The sequence below is a fragment of the Chrysochloris asiatica genome, unplaced genomic scaffold (assembly GCF_000296735.1).
Source record: "Chrysochloris asiatica unplaced genomic scaffold, ChrAsi1.0 scaffold00072, whole genome shotgun sequence".
Lineage (NCBI taxonomy): Eukaryota > Metazoa > Chordata > Mammalia > Afrosoricida > Chrysochloridae > Chrysochloris > Chrysochloris asiatica.
In genome coordinates this window covers 6103099-6118046 of record NW_006408590.1, presented here as the reverse complement: position 1 = coordinate 6118046, position 14948 = coordinate 6103099, and the positions used below count along the sequence as shown (strand labels likewise).

At 38.8% G+C, this 14948-nt stretch overlaps 1 protein-coding gene across 1 annotated transcript in view; it reads left to right on the top strand.

Moving 5' to 3' along the window:
- DCDC5 (doublecortin domain containing 5) overlaps positions 1-14948 on the top strand; it is a 109236-nt gene that overhangs the window by 45975 nt on the left and 48313 nt on the right. Inside the window, 4 exon segments of the mRNA XM_006864906.1 lie at positions 2911-3081; positions 8607-8792; positions 10296-10499; positions 13510-13702. Of these exon segments, the coding sequence (XP_006864968.1) occupies positions 2911-3081; positions 8607-8792; positions 10296-10499; positions 13510-13702 (754 nt within the window).

The following is a 14948-nucleotide window of genomic DNA, read 5'->3' as shown; positions in this document are numbered from 1 at the left end:
AAGACAAAGGGCATGTTTGCCTATCATCTTCAATTACTTAAAACCCCAGTTTTTTACATGCTTTTCATTGTGAGGAGGAAAGTTTAGCAAAGTCCTTGGTCTGCAAGCATTTCCCATATCCTCCGCAGTGTTCACCATCTTTTTACTGTTCAGAATATCTTGTCTTCAAATACCGTTTGTGTAATTCCATGTTTTTAATAACAAGGAGGCAACTTATTTAGCAGGTCCTGAATCCAAAATTGAGACATAAAAATCTGAACAAATAGCAAAGTTTAATTAAGTCTTTCACGTTGATGATAAATGTGGACTAAAAATTTATTCTAGTAACTATAGTCTATATAACATATTCTTCTCCATCAGGGGCCTCTTTGGTGTAGGTCACACTGAGATAAAAATCTCATTTGGACATAAATTTAGTACCTTAGCCAGTTTCATAAAATTATAGATTTGAATATCTTCTTCTAAAATTCCCGCTTTTAATGAAATGAGTTTGGTCAAAAGGCAATTTGTATGACTTTTCAAGGTGGTTTTCTTTTTTTTCCCTCTCTCTGCTGGAGTTTCATTTTTATTTCTTGAAGCAATCAGCTTATTGAGAAAATATTACAGTCCATGTAAAATAATAAAACTGAGGCTTGCAATGTTAATTGGTAGACTCCTCCCTGCTCCTTGAAAATATAATCTTTGATTTTCCAGACCTTGGAGAGAAACTCTTATTGTTTGTCTGACCCATTAAATCAGCTCCTAGGACTCACTGATTTTCTTCTTTACTCTCAATCTCTAGCTTGGTAAAGTTGTTGTTGTTGTTGTTATGTGCCGTGGAGTCGGTTCCAATTCATAGCGACCCTGTACAGGGTTTCCGAGGCTGTAAATCTTTACAGGAACCGAAAGCCTCATCTTTCTCTCATGGAACAGCTGTTAGTTTCAAACTGCTGACCCTGAAGTTAGAAGCCCGATTCGTAACCACAACGCTACCAGAGCTCCTTGTAGAGGGGTGGTGGTGGTGGCTGTGTTCCGTGCTGTCGGTTCCGACTCATAGTGACCCTGTAAAGGGTTTCTGAGGCTGTAGATCTTTGCAGGAGCAGAAAGCCTCATCTTTCTCCCGTGGAACAGCTGGTAGTTGCGAACTGCTGACTTTGCGGTTTGCAGCCCGATTCGTAACCACTAGTAGGGATTATTAATTATCCCGTTTTTATGAGATGTCATGCTAGCTTTAGTTGAAACTAATCTACTGGTTCAAATTCTGTAAAATTGAAGCTATTAATTTCTTTGTTTACATTTGAGCCCAATTTTATAATTTGAATAAATATGCCATTTATAGTACATATCAAACTGAAATATATTTGCATGCAAAAAAAAAAAAAAGGCAAAAACAAAGGGCCAACCTCTTAATAAACAATGAAAAGTAAATTAAAATAACAAGGTATTATTTTTCCTCTGTTAAATTGATGGTGTTTTTATAAATGTAAGGAAAATTGGTCATTTCATATACTACTGATAGAAGTGAAACTATAAAAGCCTTTCAAGAAAACATTTTTATGTTGTATCATAATCTTTCAAAATGATATTAATATTTTATCAGTGATTCTACTTCTAGAAATTTGTCCTAAAGAAATCATCATGTATATACACAAAGATTTATTTACAGAATTCCTCAATACTGTTTTGCTCATAATAGGGAAAATTTGAGAAAAACCTATATGTTTTAACTGTTGTTAAGTGCCATCAAGCTGATTCTGATTCATAACAACCCTGTATAGGCTTGTCCAAGGAGCAGCTGATGGATACCAGGAATTAGTAAAATAAATATCCTTAAGATAAAATAGTGCCTGACCCAAGCCATGGTATTTTCAGTAACCTCATATGTATGTGAAAGCTGGACAGTGAATAAGAAAGACCATAGAAGAGTTGATGCTTTTGAGTTATGGTGTTGGAGGAGAATATTAAAAGTGCCATGGGCTGCCAAAAATACCAACAGATCTATGTTGGAAAAAGTGTAGCCAGAGTGTTCCTTGGAGGCCAGGATGGCCAAACTTCATCTCTTATATTTCGGACATATTGTCAGGAGGGACCAGTCACTGGAGAAGAATATCATGTTTGGTAAGGTGGAGGGTCAGAGAAAAAGAGGAAGACCCCCAGTGAGATGGATTGGCAAAGTGGCAGCATCAACGAGTTCAAGCGTGGCAACAATTGTGAGGTTGACCCAGGACTGGGCAGTGTTTCATTCTGTTGTGCATAGGGTTGCTGTGAGTGGGTATTGACTCAATGGCACCTAACAACAACAACAAAATGAAATAGGAGCCCTGGTGTGGCACTGTAGGATAATCACTGGACTGTTAACCATATGTTCAGTAGTTGAAGCCCATCAGTCACTCCTTGACAACCTTATACAGGATCTCTCTGGGTCAAAACTGATTTAACAGCACTTAACAACACAACAAAGATGCAATAGTATATATCATTAAAAAAGATTCCTGGAATATTGTTAAGAAAAAAAATGCAGTTACTCAATTGTAGGTTATTTTATGCTTTTATTTTTATAAATCAAAGAAAGTATGTGTATCTTTAAATATAAAGATTATCTATACAATAACCAAAATTTCAAGAATAGTTATCATTGAGTGATGTAAGATAAGCACTGGACTGCTAACCACAAGGCTGGCAGTTCAAATCCACTAGCCACTCCTCAAAAGCCCTATACAAAGTTGCTATGAATTGGGAACCAATTCAGTGGCACCCAACAACAACAGTGGAATTATGAGTGAAATTTATGTAGTACCTATACTTTCGTTATACAAAGGTAAAGATCTAGGTACTTTCTAAATGTATGTAATAAAAGATAATTAATTTTATAACCATCTCTTAAACCCTCCTGTCTACTTGACACAATATTCTACCCATTTTTCCCCCCAGAAATATAAGCCATATAACAATGGGGCTTCCAATCAAAAATGGCATTACATGGAAAACATGAAAGCTTTCATGGCTTTTCATAGTACCGTGCTGGATAAGGAAATCACAGCAGCTAATTATGCTGGTATTTGCACATCCTCTGTGATTAAAGAAGAAAACATTGACCAACCGGTAAGTGGTTCCTTCCTCCCAAAGATAAAAGAAAAATGGAATAAAATAAGATAATCCGATACAGCAAACTCCCCACCCCCTTTTTTTCTTCTAGAAAATCTCATGTTAAGATAAGTTGAACACTGATTTTTAAGTGAAGTCACTTAGACATAGAATCTAGTTAGGGAAGAATGAAGGAAAATTGATGTGCTATGGAAATGTAGTGGCTCTGTAGGATAAGTGTTGTTGTCAGGTGACATCGAGTCGGAACCGACTCATAGCGACCCCATGCACACCAGAATGAAACAATGTCTGATCCTGGGCCAACCTCACTACCACTGCCACACTTGACGCCATCAATGATGCCACTTGGCCGATCCATCTCGTTGGGGGTCTTCCTCTTTTTCTATGACCCTCCATCTTACCCAGCATGATATCCTTCTCTAGCGATTGTTCCCTCCTGACAGTATGTCCAAAGTAGGATAAGTACTGCACTGCAAACCACGAGGCCAGCAGTTCAGGCTTACCAGCCACCTGGCAGGAGAAAGATGAGGCTTTTCTGCTTCTGCAAAGATTTCCAGCCTCAAAAACCCTATAAAGGATTTCTATGAGTCGGAACTGACTCAACCACACTTAACAACAACAACTCTGCTTGTCTTCTTTCAGTAGCTTCCATCAGTAGCTGGCACAATTTCAACAATTCACATGAGGAAGTGTCTTCACACATGCTATACTGCTTCATGTGTGCTGTCACACTAGATAGTACTCCACTCTAGAAATTTTATTAAAATGCAAATGATAGTAAATGATTTTAACTATATTACATTATACCAAGCATATGGCTAAGCTTGAATACACTCGTGATTTCTAAAGGAAGCACTTTCTCAGGTTTGGTTCTTTCATTCTTATTAGTTAATAATTGCTTGTATCCAACTTCACAGGTATTTTAGATATGACTCTGGGTCAGTGGGCCAAGCCACCTTGCCATTGTTGATGGTGACTGGTCTACAGAAAATTGAAATTTCCTAACCTATCCTACAGGACTCTCCTTGCTCTGCCCTTCAGATGTCTCTCAATTGCTGACTTTTCTCTTCCAGTCATAATTCTCTAGCTCTATTGAATAATTTGCCGTTGTTCACATATGCTGTACTGTTTTGCACTTCTCTTCCTCTGGCTGTGTTACCTTCCTTCTATCCTTTTCTGCTGTGAACTCATATCAGTTAGTAAAGAAGCTGTCAAAGATTATTAAGGACATCTCAAAAGGATGCAGGAGCCAACTTCAAAAGACTCCCACTGTTCAAAGACAGAACAAGGTAAACATCAAGACAAATGAATGCAGTGGATTGAATATATAAAACATGTTTAAATGCATGCTATCTAATGATATTAAACAACAACTTAACAGTCACACCTGGAAGTGATCAAGGAACAAATGAAAGGTAGTTATTGTTAGGTGATGATGACGTTGGGTTGGTTCTGACTTCTAATGATGTCGTATACAATAGAGTTGCCTGGTCCTGTGTCATCCTCACAACTATTGCTGTGTTTGAGCCAATTGTTGCACCCACTGTATCATTTCAGCTCGTTGAGGGTTTTTTTTTTTCACTGATCCTCTCCTTTATGAAGAAAGATGTCCTCTAGGGACAGGACCCTCTGGATTAACATGTCCTAGGTACATGAGTTGAAGTCTCCCAAACCCGTCTTCTAAAAAGCAGCATGGTTGTACTTTGTCCAAGATAGATATGTTCACTGTTCTGGCAGGCTGTAATATGTTCAGTATTCTTCACCAACACTGTAATTTCAAATGCATATATTTCATCTTTCTTATTCATTGTCAAACTTAGTCCTCAAACTGACATCTTTTTTCTTTAACACCTTGACAAGCATGATGTCTCTCCAAGGACTTGTTCCTCATTGTAACATCTCCAAAGTACTAGAGATGAAGTCTTGCCATCCTGGCTTCTAAGGAGTATTCTAGCTGCACTTCTTCCAAGAAAGATTTGTTTGTTCTTTTAGCAGTTCATGGTACTTTCAATATTCTTCTCCAACACCATTATTCAAATGCATAGATTTTACTCCAGTTTTCCTTATTCATTGTCCAATTTTTTTATGCATATGAGGTGGTTGAAAATATCATGACTTGGGTCAGGCTCACCTTAGTCCTCAAAGTGGCATCTTTGCATTTTATCAGTTTAAAGAGGTCTTTTGCAGCAGATTTGCCCAATGCAGTATGTTGTTTAATTTATTGATTTGGACTCTGATTGTGCATCCAAGTAAAATGAAGTCCTTGACAACTTCAATATTATCTCTATTTATCATAATGTTGCTTTTTGGTCCAATTGTAAGCAAACTAACCAACTAGTTACTTTGAAAGCTGGGTAATAAATAATCAGGCATTTATTCTTTCTTTTCTATATTAATAGCGCCTCAGGATTTAAAGAAAAAAAAAGGTTGAGGGAAGTTTTATGTTATAGAAATATCTCAGCTACTAAAATAATATGGTGTAAAATAATCATAATATCACTATTTTGCAACTTTTAATAAATAGGTGGATACAGGTAATGAATGGAGTCCTGGTATGACTCAGCAGGATAGCAAGGTCAGCAGTTCAAATCCACTGGCTGCTCCTTGGAACCTCTACAGGGTGACTATGAATTAGAACCAACTTGATGACACTTAACAACAACCAGACAATGAGTGGAATCTCTGGATAGCTCAAACAGTTATGTTCTTGAATACTAGTCAAATGGTTGGATGTTTAAACCTACCAGAGGTGCCTCAGAAGACAAGTCTGGAAATCTGCTTCTAAAGGACCACAGACTTGAAAACCCTATGGAGCAGTGCTACTCTGGACACACGGGGCCACCATCAAGTAGAATAGCCTCAATGGCAGCTCGCAACATCAGGCAACGAGCATCTGTGATTACTAGCATTCCAGAAAGAAGCAGAGAAGGCATTATGTGATGGGACCACACAATACCATTTGTAAAAGGTTCTTGATAAAAAGAAGGTCTAAGCAGAATTTAATCTAGTCTTTCATTCTACCTACTAATTCATTGGAAATATAGGAGACAGAAAAACATGTAAAAAGGCACAGTCAGTGAAATCCTAACATAAGAAAAGAATATGAAGACACTTAGTTTCACTGGAGATGAAAAGAAACAACACATATAAACAAATTATAATTTATGGACCTTACTTCAATTGTTTCAAATATTGTGGGAAGAGAGAGGATTAGGAAAATTTGAACATTAATTAAATATATTAAAGTGTTATAATTACTAATGTTCAGGTATGACACTGGAGTCCTTATACTTTAGAGATACATTTTGAAATATTTAACAATGAAAAGCTATGGTAAATCTAGGGTGAAGAGAGAAGAGGGTTGCTAAGTGCCGTGGAGTCAGTTCCAACTTATAGTGACCCTATATAGGATTTCCAAGGAGCAGCTGGTGGGTTTGAACTGCTGACCTGTGGTTTTCAGTCTAGTGCAGATCCTATAGGACCATACCAGGAGTCCTTGTATGTATCCTTTAGAGATGCATACTGAAACATTTAACAATGAAAACATATGGTGAATCCAGGGTGAAGAGGGAAGTGGGCAGGGATGCAGATAAAACAAGATTGGTAATTGTTGATAATTGTTGGAGGTGAGTAAAGTCTAGATACATGGGGTTTCATCATTGTTTTGTGTATGATTAACACTGTCCAGTGATTATTCAATTTGTGCTCTTATTGAAATAGACTGGGAATGGGGATTGGTGGGAAAAGCAAGGAGTGAGAAATTACAGTGCTAGACTGTAAAATCTAAGCTGAGTTCTGAGGGTAGTGACATTAACTGTGTGATGGGCAGTGTAACAGTGGGCGCTGGCTGGCAGGTTTCAGTGGACACCATGCTGTTTTGCTCAAGAAAAGCCTTACATTTAAAGCACCAGAAATGTTCTATATGATACTTTTGTTAGGAATCTTTTTGAAAATACTCTTCCTTTAATAGTATGTCCCGAACATCATTTGACCAATTTGGGACCCTCACATGCTTGTCATACTACCACACAGGATAGTCGGCACTTTGGCTTTAATCTGAACACATCCTAAAATCATACATGCAACTTGCTTACTTAAAAATCATTTTATGAAAAACATCCTTGAAGGATACTTGCTTCCTACCATTTTTCTGCAATGCATTTTCTTAAACCTCTGCTTGCATCTCAATTACTAATACTATATTGACCAAAGTGAGTCACATAGCTTAGCCCAGATTCATGAAAAGGGGAAAGAAACTCCATTTCTATATGGAAAATGTAGCAAAGTCACATTTCAGAAGGATATGCTAACAGGAATGGGAGGGTTTTATTATGGTCATCTTTGCATGTGATGTACCACACTTTCTCATGAACAATTTTCAGAGAAATCGGTGACAATACATTTCCAGTGGTCCCCACTGAGTCGTGATTTTGTTTTTGTTTAACATTTTTTTTTCTTTTAAACTTCATTATGAACTCATGCTATTTTACATAGTCAATATGTTTTGAAGGAGCCCTGGTGGCACAGTGAGTTAAGCATTGGCAGTTTGACCCCAGCAGTTGCTCTTAGGGGAAAAAATGAGGCTGTTTCCATGAAGATTTACAGCTTCAGAAACCCTAGAGAGCAGTTCTCCTCTGGCCTGTACGGTTGCTGTGAGTCAGAATAGAGTTGGTGGCTGTGATTTGGTTTGAGTTTAGTGTGTTTTGATTATTATTCTTTTTGATAGTGGTTACGAATCGGACTGCTAACCTCTAGGTCGGCAGTTTGAAACTACCAGCTGCTCTGAGGGAGAAAGATGAGGCTTTCTGCTCCTGTAAAGATTTGCAGCCTCGGAAACCCTGGCAGGGTCACTATAAGTCGAAACTGACTCTAAGGTACTTAACAACAACAACAAAATGCCCTACTTTATGTTGGTTCTTATGTCCTTTTGACATGCTTCCTCTACTCTTAGACTTTTCTTTCTTTCTGGGCACAACAAAATGTGCCAGGTTTACACTGTGTATTTCCTGCCTCCAAAATAGACTTGGCCATTCTTCCAAGAGCATCTGATTCTAGACCTAGTTGTTGTTGTTATGTGCTGTGGAGTTGGTTCCGACTCATAGCGACCCTGTACAGGGTTTCCAAGGCTGTAAATCTTTACAGGAGCAGAAAGCCTCATCTTTCTCCTGCAGAACAGCTGGTAGTATCGAACTGCTGACCTTGCAGTTCACAGCCCGATTCGTAACCACTATGCTACGAGCTCCTTCCAGACCTAGTAATTTTCATTGATATTGGAATATCATTGCCTTGAGGCTTTTTCAGTTGACACATCTTGCAAATATGTTTTTTTTTAATTTTGGGGGGTGGGGTGGGAAGGAGGGTATATATTATAATTAAGGAACTAAAAAATGCATTCATATTGAAATTTCAAATTTTGTATTTATAGATTATAAAATGTTCTTTTAATACTGTACAATTTTCTATAAACATGCTATTATTATTTAAATGTACAGAGATGAAGGCATCCTTGTCTCCCATTTTAGGGATATTATTTTCTCTCACCTGGTGGAAAGAGAAAAACAATGCTGTGCTTGGCTTGTGGACGATCCAGGAGAGCAGAGAAAGGACTGAAACAGTTGCTACCAGGGGTCCCATTCCTCTGTGCCTCTGGCTCCAAGACCCAGAAGCCTTTCTCCCTAGGGCCCTTCAAGGTCATCACTGTAGCCAAGGTGTGTAATCATCTGTTAATCCATCTGTGGTAACAGTTTGGAAACTTTGATGCATTCATTATCTGCCTTGCACTCAAGTTCATCTCCACTAATCCAATTCATCTTCCTCGGATGTACCTTTACCATTTTACTTGCATTGATTTCCTTTTCCCCATTGTCATTTAAAATACATTTTCTATTAATAGTTCAATACACCCTTTGAAGTTAATTGGGCACTTCAGCTGCTTTAATCATTCCCTGACACCTTTCCTTGCTCTCTGTGTTGCTTTTAGGTGAAGAAGTAAGTGCACATTCTTTACTTAGTGGAGGAATTTTTTTTTTTTTTTTTTTACCAGCTTGAAACATTTCAGGGAGAATTTGGCATGTTGTTGCTAATGACTGTTCAGGTTGCCTGAACATACATCCATGTCTAATGCTATTTATAGCTCATGGCGAATAAATGTTTGCACTCCCCTGTGATCTTAATTTAAGCTGGCACCATTTAAAATTCCTTCTCTTCAAGTTTAGAAGTAAGAAGAGCTAAAGGAAACTTACACGCCTGTATAAAAAGGAGCAATTTCTAAGTGGTGAGGAACTTTCTGAATATAAATCTACAAGTGGTATGCTCCTGGGGGCTCACCTACCTCATTCCCAGACCACTCCTCTCTCCTCCAGCCCCAGCACACCTGGGGGAGGGGTAGCAGGTTATAACAAACATCAGCTGGCACTGTAACTCTGAAGGAGAAAGGAAGTCAGTCCATTGGGGAAGCTTGAAGCCATTTGGCTTTGTTTTAGGGCCAGAGGATGGTGTGTAGGAGGTGGCATTGGCTATTAGCAAAGGAGCTTAAATGAATCAGCATCTCAAATAGAACATTTTCCCTCAGAGCAGCGTTATGGTAGGGATGGACCAGAAGGGAAAGACGAAGCTGGGTATTTCTCACTCATTACCTTGTGGCACTGTAGGATAAGCACTGGACTTCTAACCCCAAAGTCGGTGGTTGAAACCCACCAACCCTTGGAAACTCTATACAGGGTTGCTTTGAGTCAAAACTGACTTGACAGCACTTAACAAAAACCACCGTGTGGTTTAGGCTACCCTCATCCCCCTACCTATTCCTCAATATCTGCCACCACAGAGGGGTGTCATCCTAATGATAAGAGATCATCTACAATGTTGGTGTCCCAATACTTCAACCCCAGGTTCTTTCTAACCCTGCCAACCTTCTACCATGTCTCCTGTCACAGATCAAATCAAGAAAAGCAAAAGAAGGCCAGAAACATAAGCCGAAGGCCTCAAGTTACCTAGTAGCTCAGGGCAGGGTTTGGAAGAGAGCTGAGCATTCGGAACAAATGTCGTTCCATCTACATCCAATATCTAAAGCATATGATGTGAACATATAAACATCCAGATGTTTCACATATGTACATACACATTTATTAAATGAAGAGACTGAAGTATGCCAGAATTTTTTTAAGTTAAAAAAAAAAAAGGTCATACAATGTGTCTTTCTTTTTTTTAATCAGGCGGATTTATCTTCTTATGAAGCTGAGAAAACTCTAGGTTATTATGAAGGACTCCAGTTATCTTTACGGATGAAGACTTACACACAAGCTGTATCTCATAGTGGTACGGCAAGTCCACACCAGAAGGCAGTAAAAATAATTGCTTACAAAAATGGGAATGGATATCATAATGGGAAGTTAATTGTGGTGGAAACATTCCCCATGGTAAGGGGCTCTCACTTAAATGTTACTTGTATCCTCAGAGGTAATGATAATGGCTAATCTTCTCCATAGACGACAGAAGTGGGATTGAATGATAAATATTCCTGGTTAGGTTTCTTAAAAACAAACAAACAAACAAACAAAAAACCGTCTTTTTGATTATGTTTGCTAGAGTCCCGGTGTGGTGCTGTGGGTCAAAGTACTGGACCGCAACATCAGTTTAAACCACAAGGTCGGTGGTTCAAACTCACCAGCCACTCCTTGGAAACCCTATACCAGCTCACTGTGAATCAGAACCGAGTCAACGGCACTTAAAAATTAGCAACCAAATCGTAGTTTTTAGCTTGATGTCTAGAACATAGACATATAAAAGAAGAGACAAAGAAAAGATACCAGATTTTCTTAGTTCTCATGATAATCACGTGCTGTTTCTGCTGCCTTCCTTCCCATGCCAGCTTCAAGCTATATGTCTTGTGCATATTCTAAGAGATCCTACCTCATTTAGCATCTGGAGAATCAGCATGCCTATCTGTTGATAGGATGTTTTGCTTCATTTTCAAATTGGAAAAGCAGGTTGTGCTGGAAGGAACTGGGTTTGGTCTCTGTGTGGAGACTGTTCCCCATAGACATTAAGAGGGGAGGAGAACAAAGAAGACCTTCATTTTTCCTCTGTTGTTTGTGATTATCTTGTCTGTGTAATCTGTCTATATGTGTGTGTGTGTATTTAACTTTTTATTGTGAATTGAGTGAAGGTTTATAGACAAGATCTTCAGTTTTACTTTCAACAAATCACACGTTGTTTCATCTCAATGCTTCCCATGAAACAGCAGTTGTCCTGCTCCCTTCCTGTGGTTCCTATTTCCATTCCCCTCACCCTTCCATTCCTTCTCAATTTTGTCCTTAGGGAAATGTTGCCCTTTTGATTTTTAATGACTGACCATTCCTAAGTGAGCATGCCTTACCACTGTTGTTGTCCCCTATATACCAATTTATTTGGCACGAGGGTGAATTCCTTTCCAGACCTGAAGTGTGGTTGAGGCCCATAGTCTCAAATTCCCTCAGTCTCTTTCTGACAAGTAAGCCCAATATTTTTCAATAATTTTGAGTTTTCTTTCACATTTTCTGCTGCTCTGTCCTGGACATTCTAATGTGATCCCTTCCAGAGCAGCTGGTAGTGGTAGCCAGCACCATCTAGTTCTGGTCTCAGAGTCTGATGTTCATATGTTCCCTTAGTCTGTTTGACTAACTAACACCAAGCCTCTTCAATTCTCATCTCTCTTCTTTCTTCCGCACGTGGAGAAACCATTACCTGCTCAGTACATGGCTGCTCATGGGCTTTGTTTTTAATTGGGCAATGTTTTTAACAACATATTTTAGAAGCAATATGAAATATGATTCTGATTTTGGAGACTTTCTTGCAAACACACATAACACACGTACCCATTTTTTTTAGCTGCCTAGTGCTGGATGTAGTAGAAATATTACTTTAGCAAACAGAAGTGTATTTTCACACAGTTAGGAGGCTAGAAGTCTGAATTCAGGGTGCCGGTTCTAGGGGAAGGCTTTTTCTCTCTCTGCCCTGGGGAATGGTCTTTGTCACTTTTCAGTGTCTATTCCTAGGTCCCTAGGCAACCGGAAACCTTGTTACTTGCTTGCTTGTTTAATCTGCTCTTTTATATCTCAGAAGAAATGAATTTAAAACACACCCATACTACTATTCCCTCATGCATATAACAAAGAAAACCCACTCGCCAATGGGATAATAATCACAGATTGTTGTTGTTGTTATTAAGTGTCCTGGAGTCAGGTCCAATCCATATCCACCCTGTATAGGATTTCCTAGACTTTAAATGTTTAAGAGAACAGAAAGCCTCATCTTTCTCAAACCTCTGGATAAAACAACAAAACCCACTACCACTGAGTCTATTCTTCTGACTCAGAGTGACCCTATAGGACAGATTAGAATTGCTCTTTATAGTTTCCGGGCTATTAGTGGGCTTGAACAAGCAAGCTTGAGGTTAACAGCCCAACATTTAACTCACAGCGCCTCTAGGGCTGTTCACACAAGTATATTACTGTTGTTAGGTGCCATGGAGTCGTTTCCAACCCACAGAGGATATTCTATAGTCGTTAAAATTTACAACACATATTTTTGAAGGATACAATTCAATCCATAAAACCCATTCACTCACTTCTTTGTTGAATACAAACAGATGTTTTATTAAGTCATTGTTGTTCAATGAACTAAAGCAAAGTACAGAAATTACCTACTCCATGATTCACCCTAAACTCCATATTTGGCCTTTTGTGGTTTGGGGCAAAAATATTAACCAGCCAACCTATTTTCCAATCTGCAAAATGGAGGTAATAATATGTGTCAGTTCTTAGCTTGAAAATTAACTACTCATTTATTTTAAAACAGTTCATAAATATGAAGTATTATAGTGATTTTATACCTTATAAAGTAACAAAATTCAAAGTGAATTTCTAAATTGAACATCTCTTAGAAAATACTCTGATGTTAAAATATACTAACATACATCATCTGCCATGTTAAAATCCTGGAATTAGGAGTTTTCCCAGCTGGACTGAGCTAATGTTGTAAGATTAAGTAAGCCAATCTAATATTAAAAATTGTCTCTAATCAAAGATTAAGATCAGTAGTTACCATATTTTTCACATGGTGTGGCGCTGTAGGATAAGCACTGGACCTTGAACCACATTACAGTTCAAACCCATCAGCTGCTCCTCAGAAACCCTATACAGGGTCGCTATGAGTCGGAATAGATTCGATGGCACTAAACAACAACATTATACCCATAGGAAACAAATGCGAAGGGTTGCACAGTTTTAAAACAATATAACACCCACATTATTTGAATAAAAATGCAGTATTCAGCTTTCAGTTTTCTTCAAGGATTTTTTTCCAGTTTCTAACATGGCAAGTTCCTCACAATGATTGTCAGTTCTATCACTGTTTTTCTCTGAGTTCCTTAAAGTCTGTGTTGTCTAGCTTCTTACAGAATGCACGAAACAACTTGGTCTATCCAGAGCAGCCTCCAAAGTGTATACCAAAGATGGAACCACAATTCTTACTCTGTGTGATTTAGTTTTATGGGCTCTAGATGAGTCCTTTGTCCTGAGAGACTCTGAACATCGAAAGAAACATGATGCCCCTGTTGGAACAGAAGAGGCAACTGTTAAAAGTATGGAAGCTTGGTTACATTCTATAGGACTTAGCTGGTTCTGTTTATATGTAATCATACAAAAATTAAATGCAACTCTTTCATTCATTCATCCATTCCAGAAATTCAAACTCATGTGAAGCTAAATGACTCCCAGAGTATTAATGAGATTCTCATGTTATTTTTACCTTGCAGAATAAGAAAATAATAGTAATCAACTTTCAATCAGTATTAGTCCTTTCAGCACTGAAAGAATGAATTTCATGGAACTATAAAGTATTTGTACCAGTTTAGCTACTTAATGAGCTGCTTTTGTCCTTAAACTCAGAACCAAACCGATTTAAGACAGTGGAACTGGATCAACACAGTTTTGTGTTTTTTTTCCTGCCATTAAAAGAGAAGGTATCCTCTCTAAACCTCCTGATCTCCAACCCCCTTTGCCCATCCCCACGACTCCTGTAAACCCTCAGAAGTCCCACTGCCTGGCCTGCAATTGCAGTGCTGGCCACATTGTATTATAATGATCTATTTGCATCTCTTTGTGCCTCATTGGGCTTTGTACACTTGAGGGCGGGGCTGTATCCTGAACACTTTGTTAACTGAAAGCCAGCGATTCAGTAGTATTGCCTGGTGCGAGGCTTTCACACTGTTATTATATTGAGAAGTATGGTGTTGAGGTTAAGGAATAGGGTTTTAGAGCTAGATGGCAGCCCCATGTGTATCAGAGTAGAACAGTGGTTGTTGTTGTTGTTGTTGTTAAGTGCCATCGTGTTATTTCCGATCCATAGCAATCCTGTATAGGGTTTCCGAGGAGTGACTGGTGAGCTTGAACTGCCAATCTTGCAGTTCCAATGGCTTTGCAGTCTGGCACCTTAACCCACAGCATCACACCAGTATTCAAATCCTAGCTTGGTTGCTTGTTACTTGAATGACTTTGGGCAAAGTTGCTTAACCTTTCTGTACCTCAGTTTCTCATCTACACAATGGGGTCACTAGCAGTCTAATTTAAGAGGCAGGCATGGCTCAGTGGTAGAGTTTTCTTCTTCCATGAAGGGGACCATGGTTTATAGGAGCAACCACTGACTGTTTGTCAGTGCAGGCTTGTGTGGTGCCTTAACGATGGACAGTCTTCAGTAGAGCTTCCACACTATGGCAAGGTACTTCCAAAAATCAGCCCATGAAAACCCTATGGAGTACAATGGCCTGGTCCCCAGCCAATTGAGCATGGAGACCATGCAGCATTTTGTTTCATTGTCCATGCAGGCCC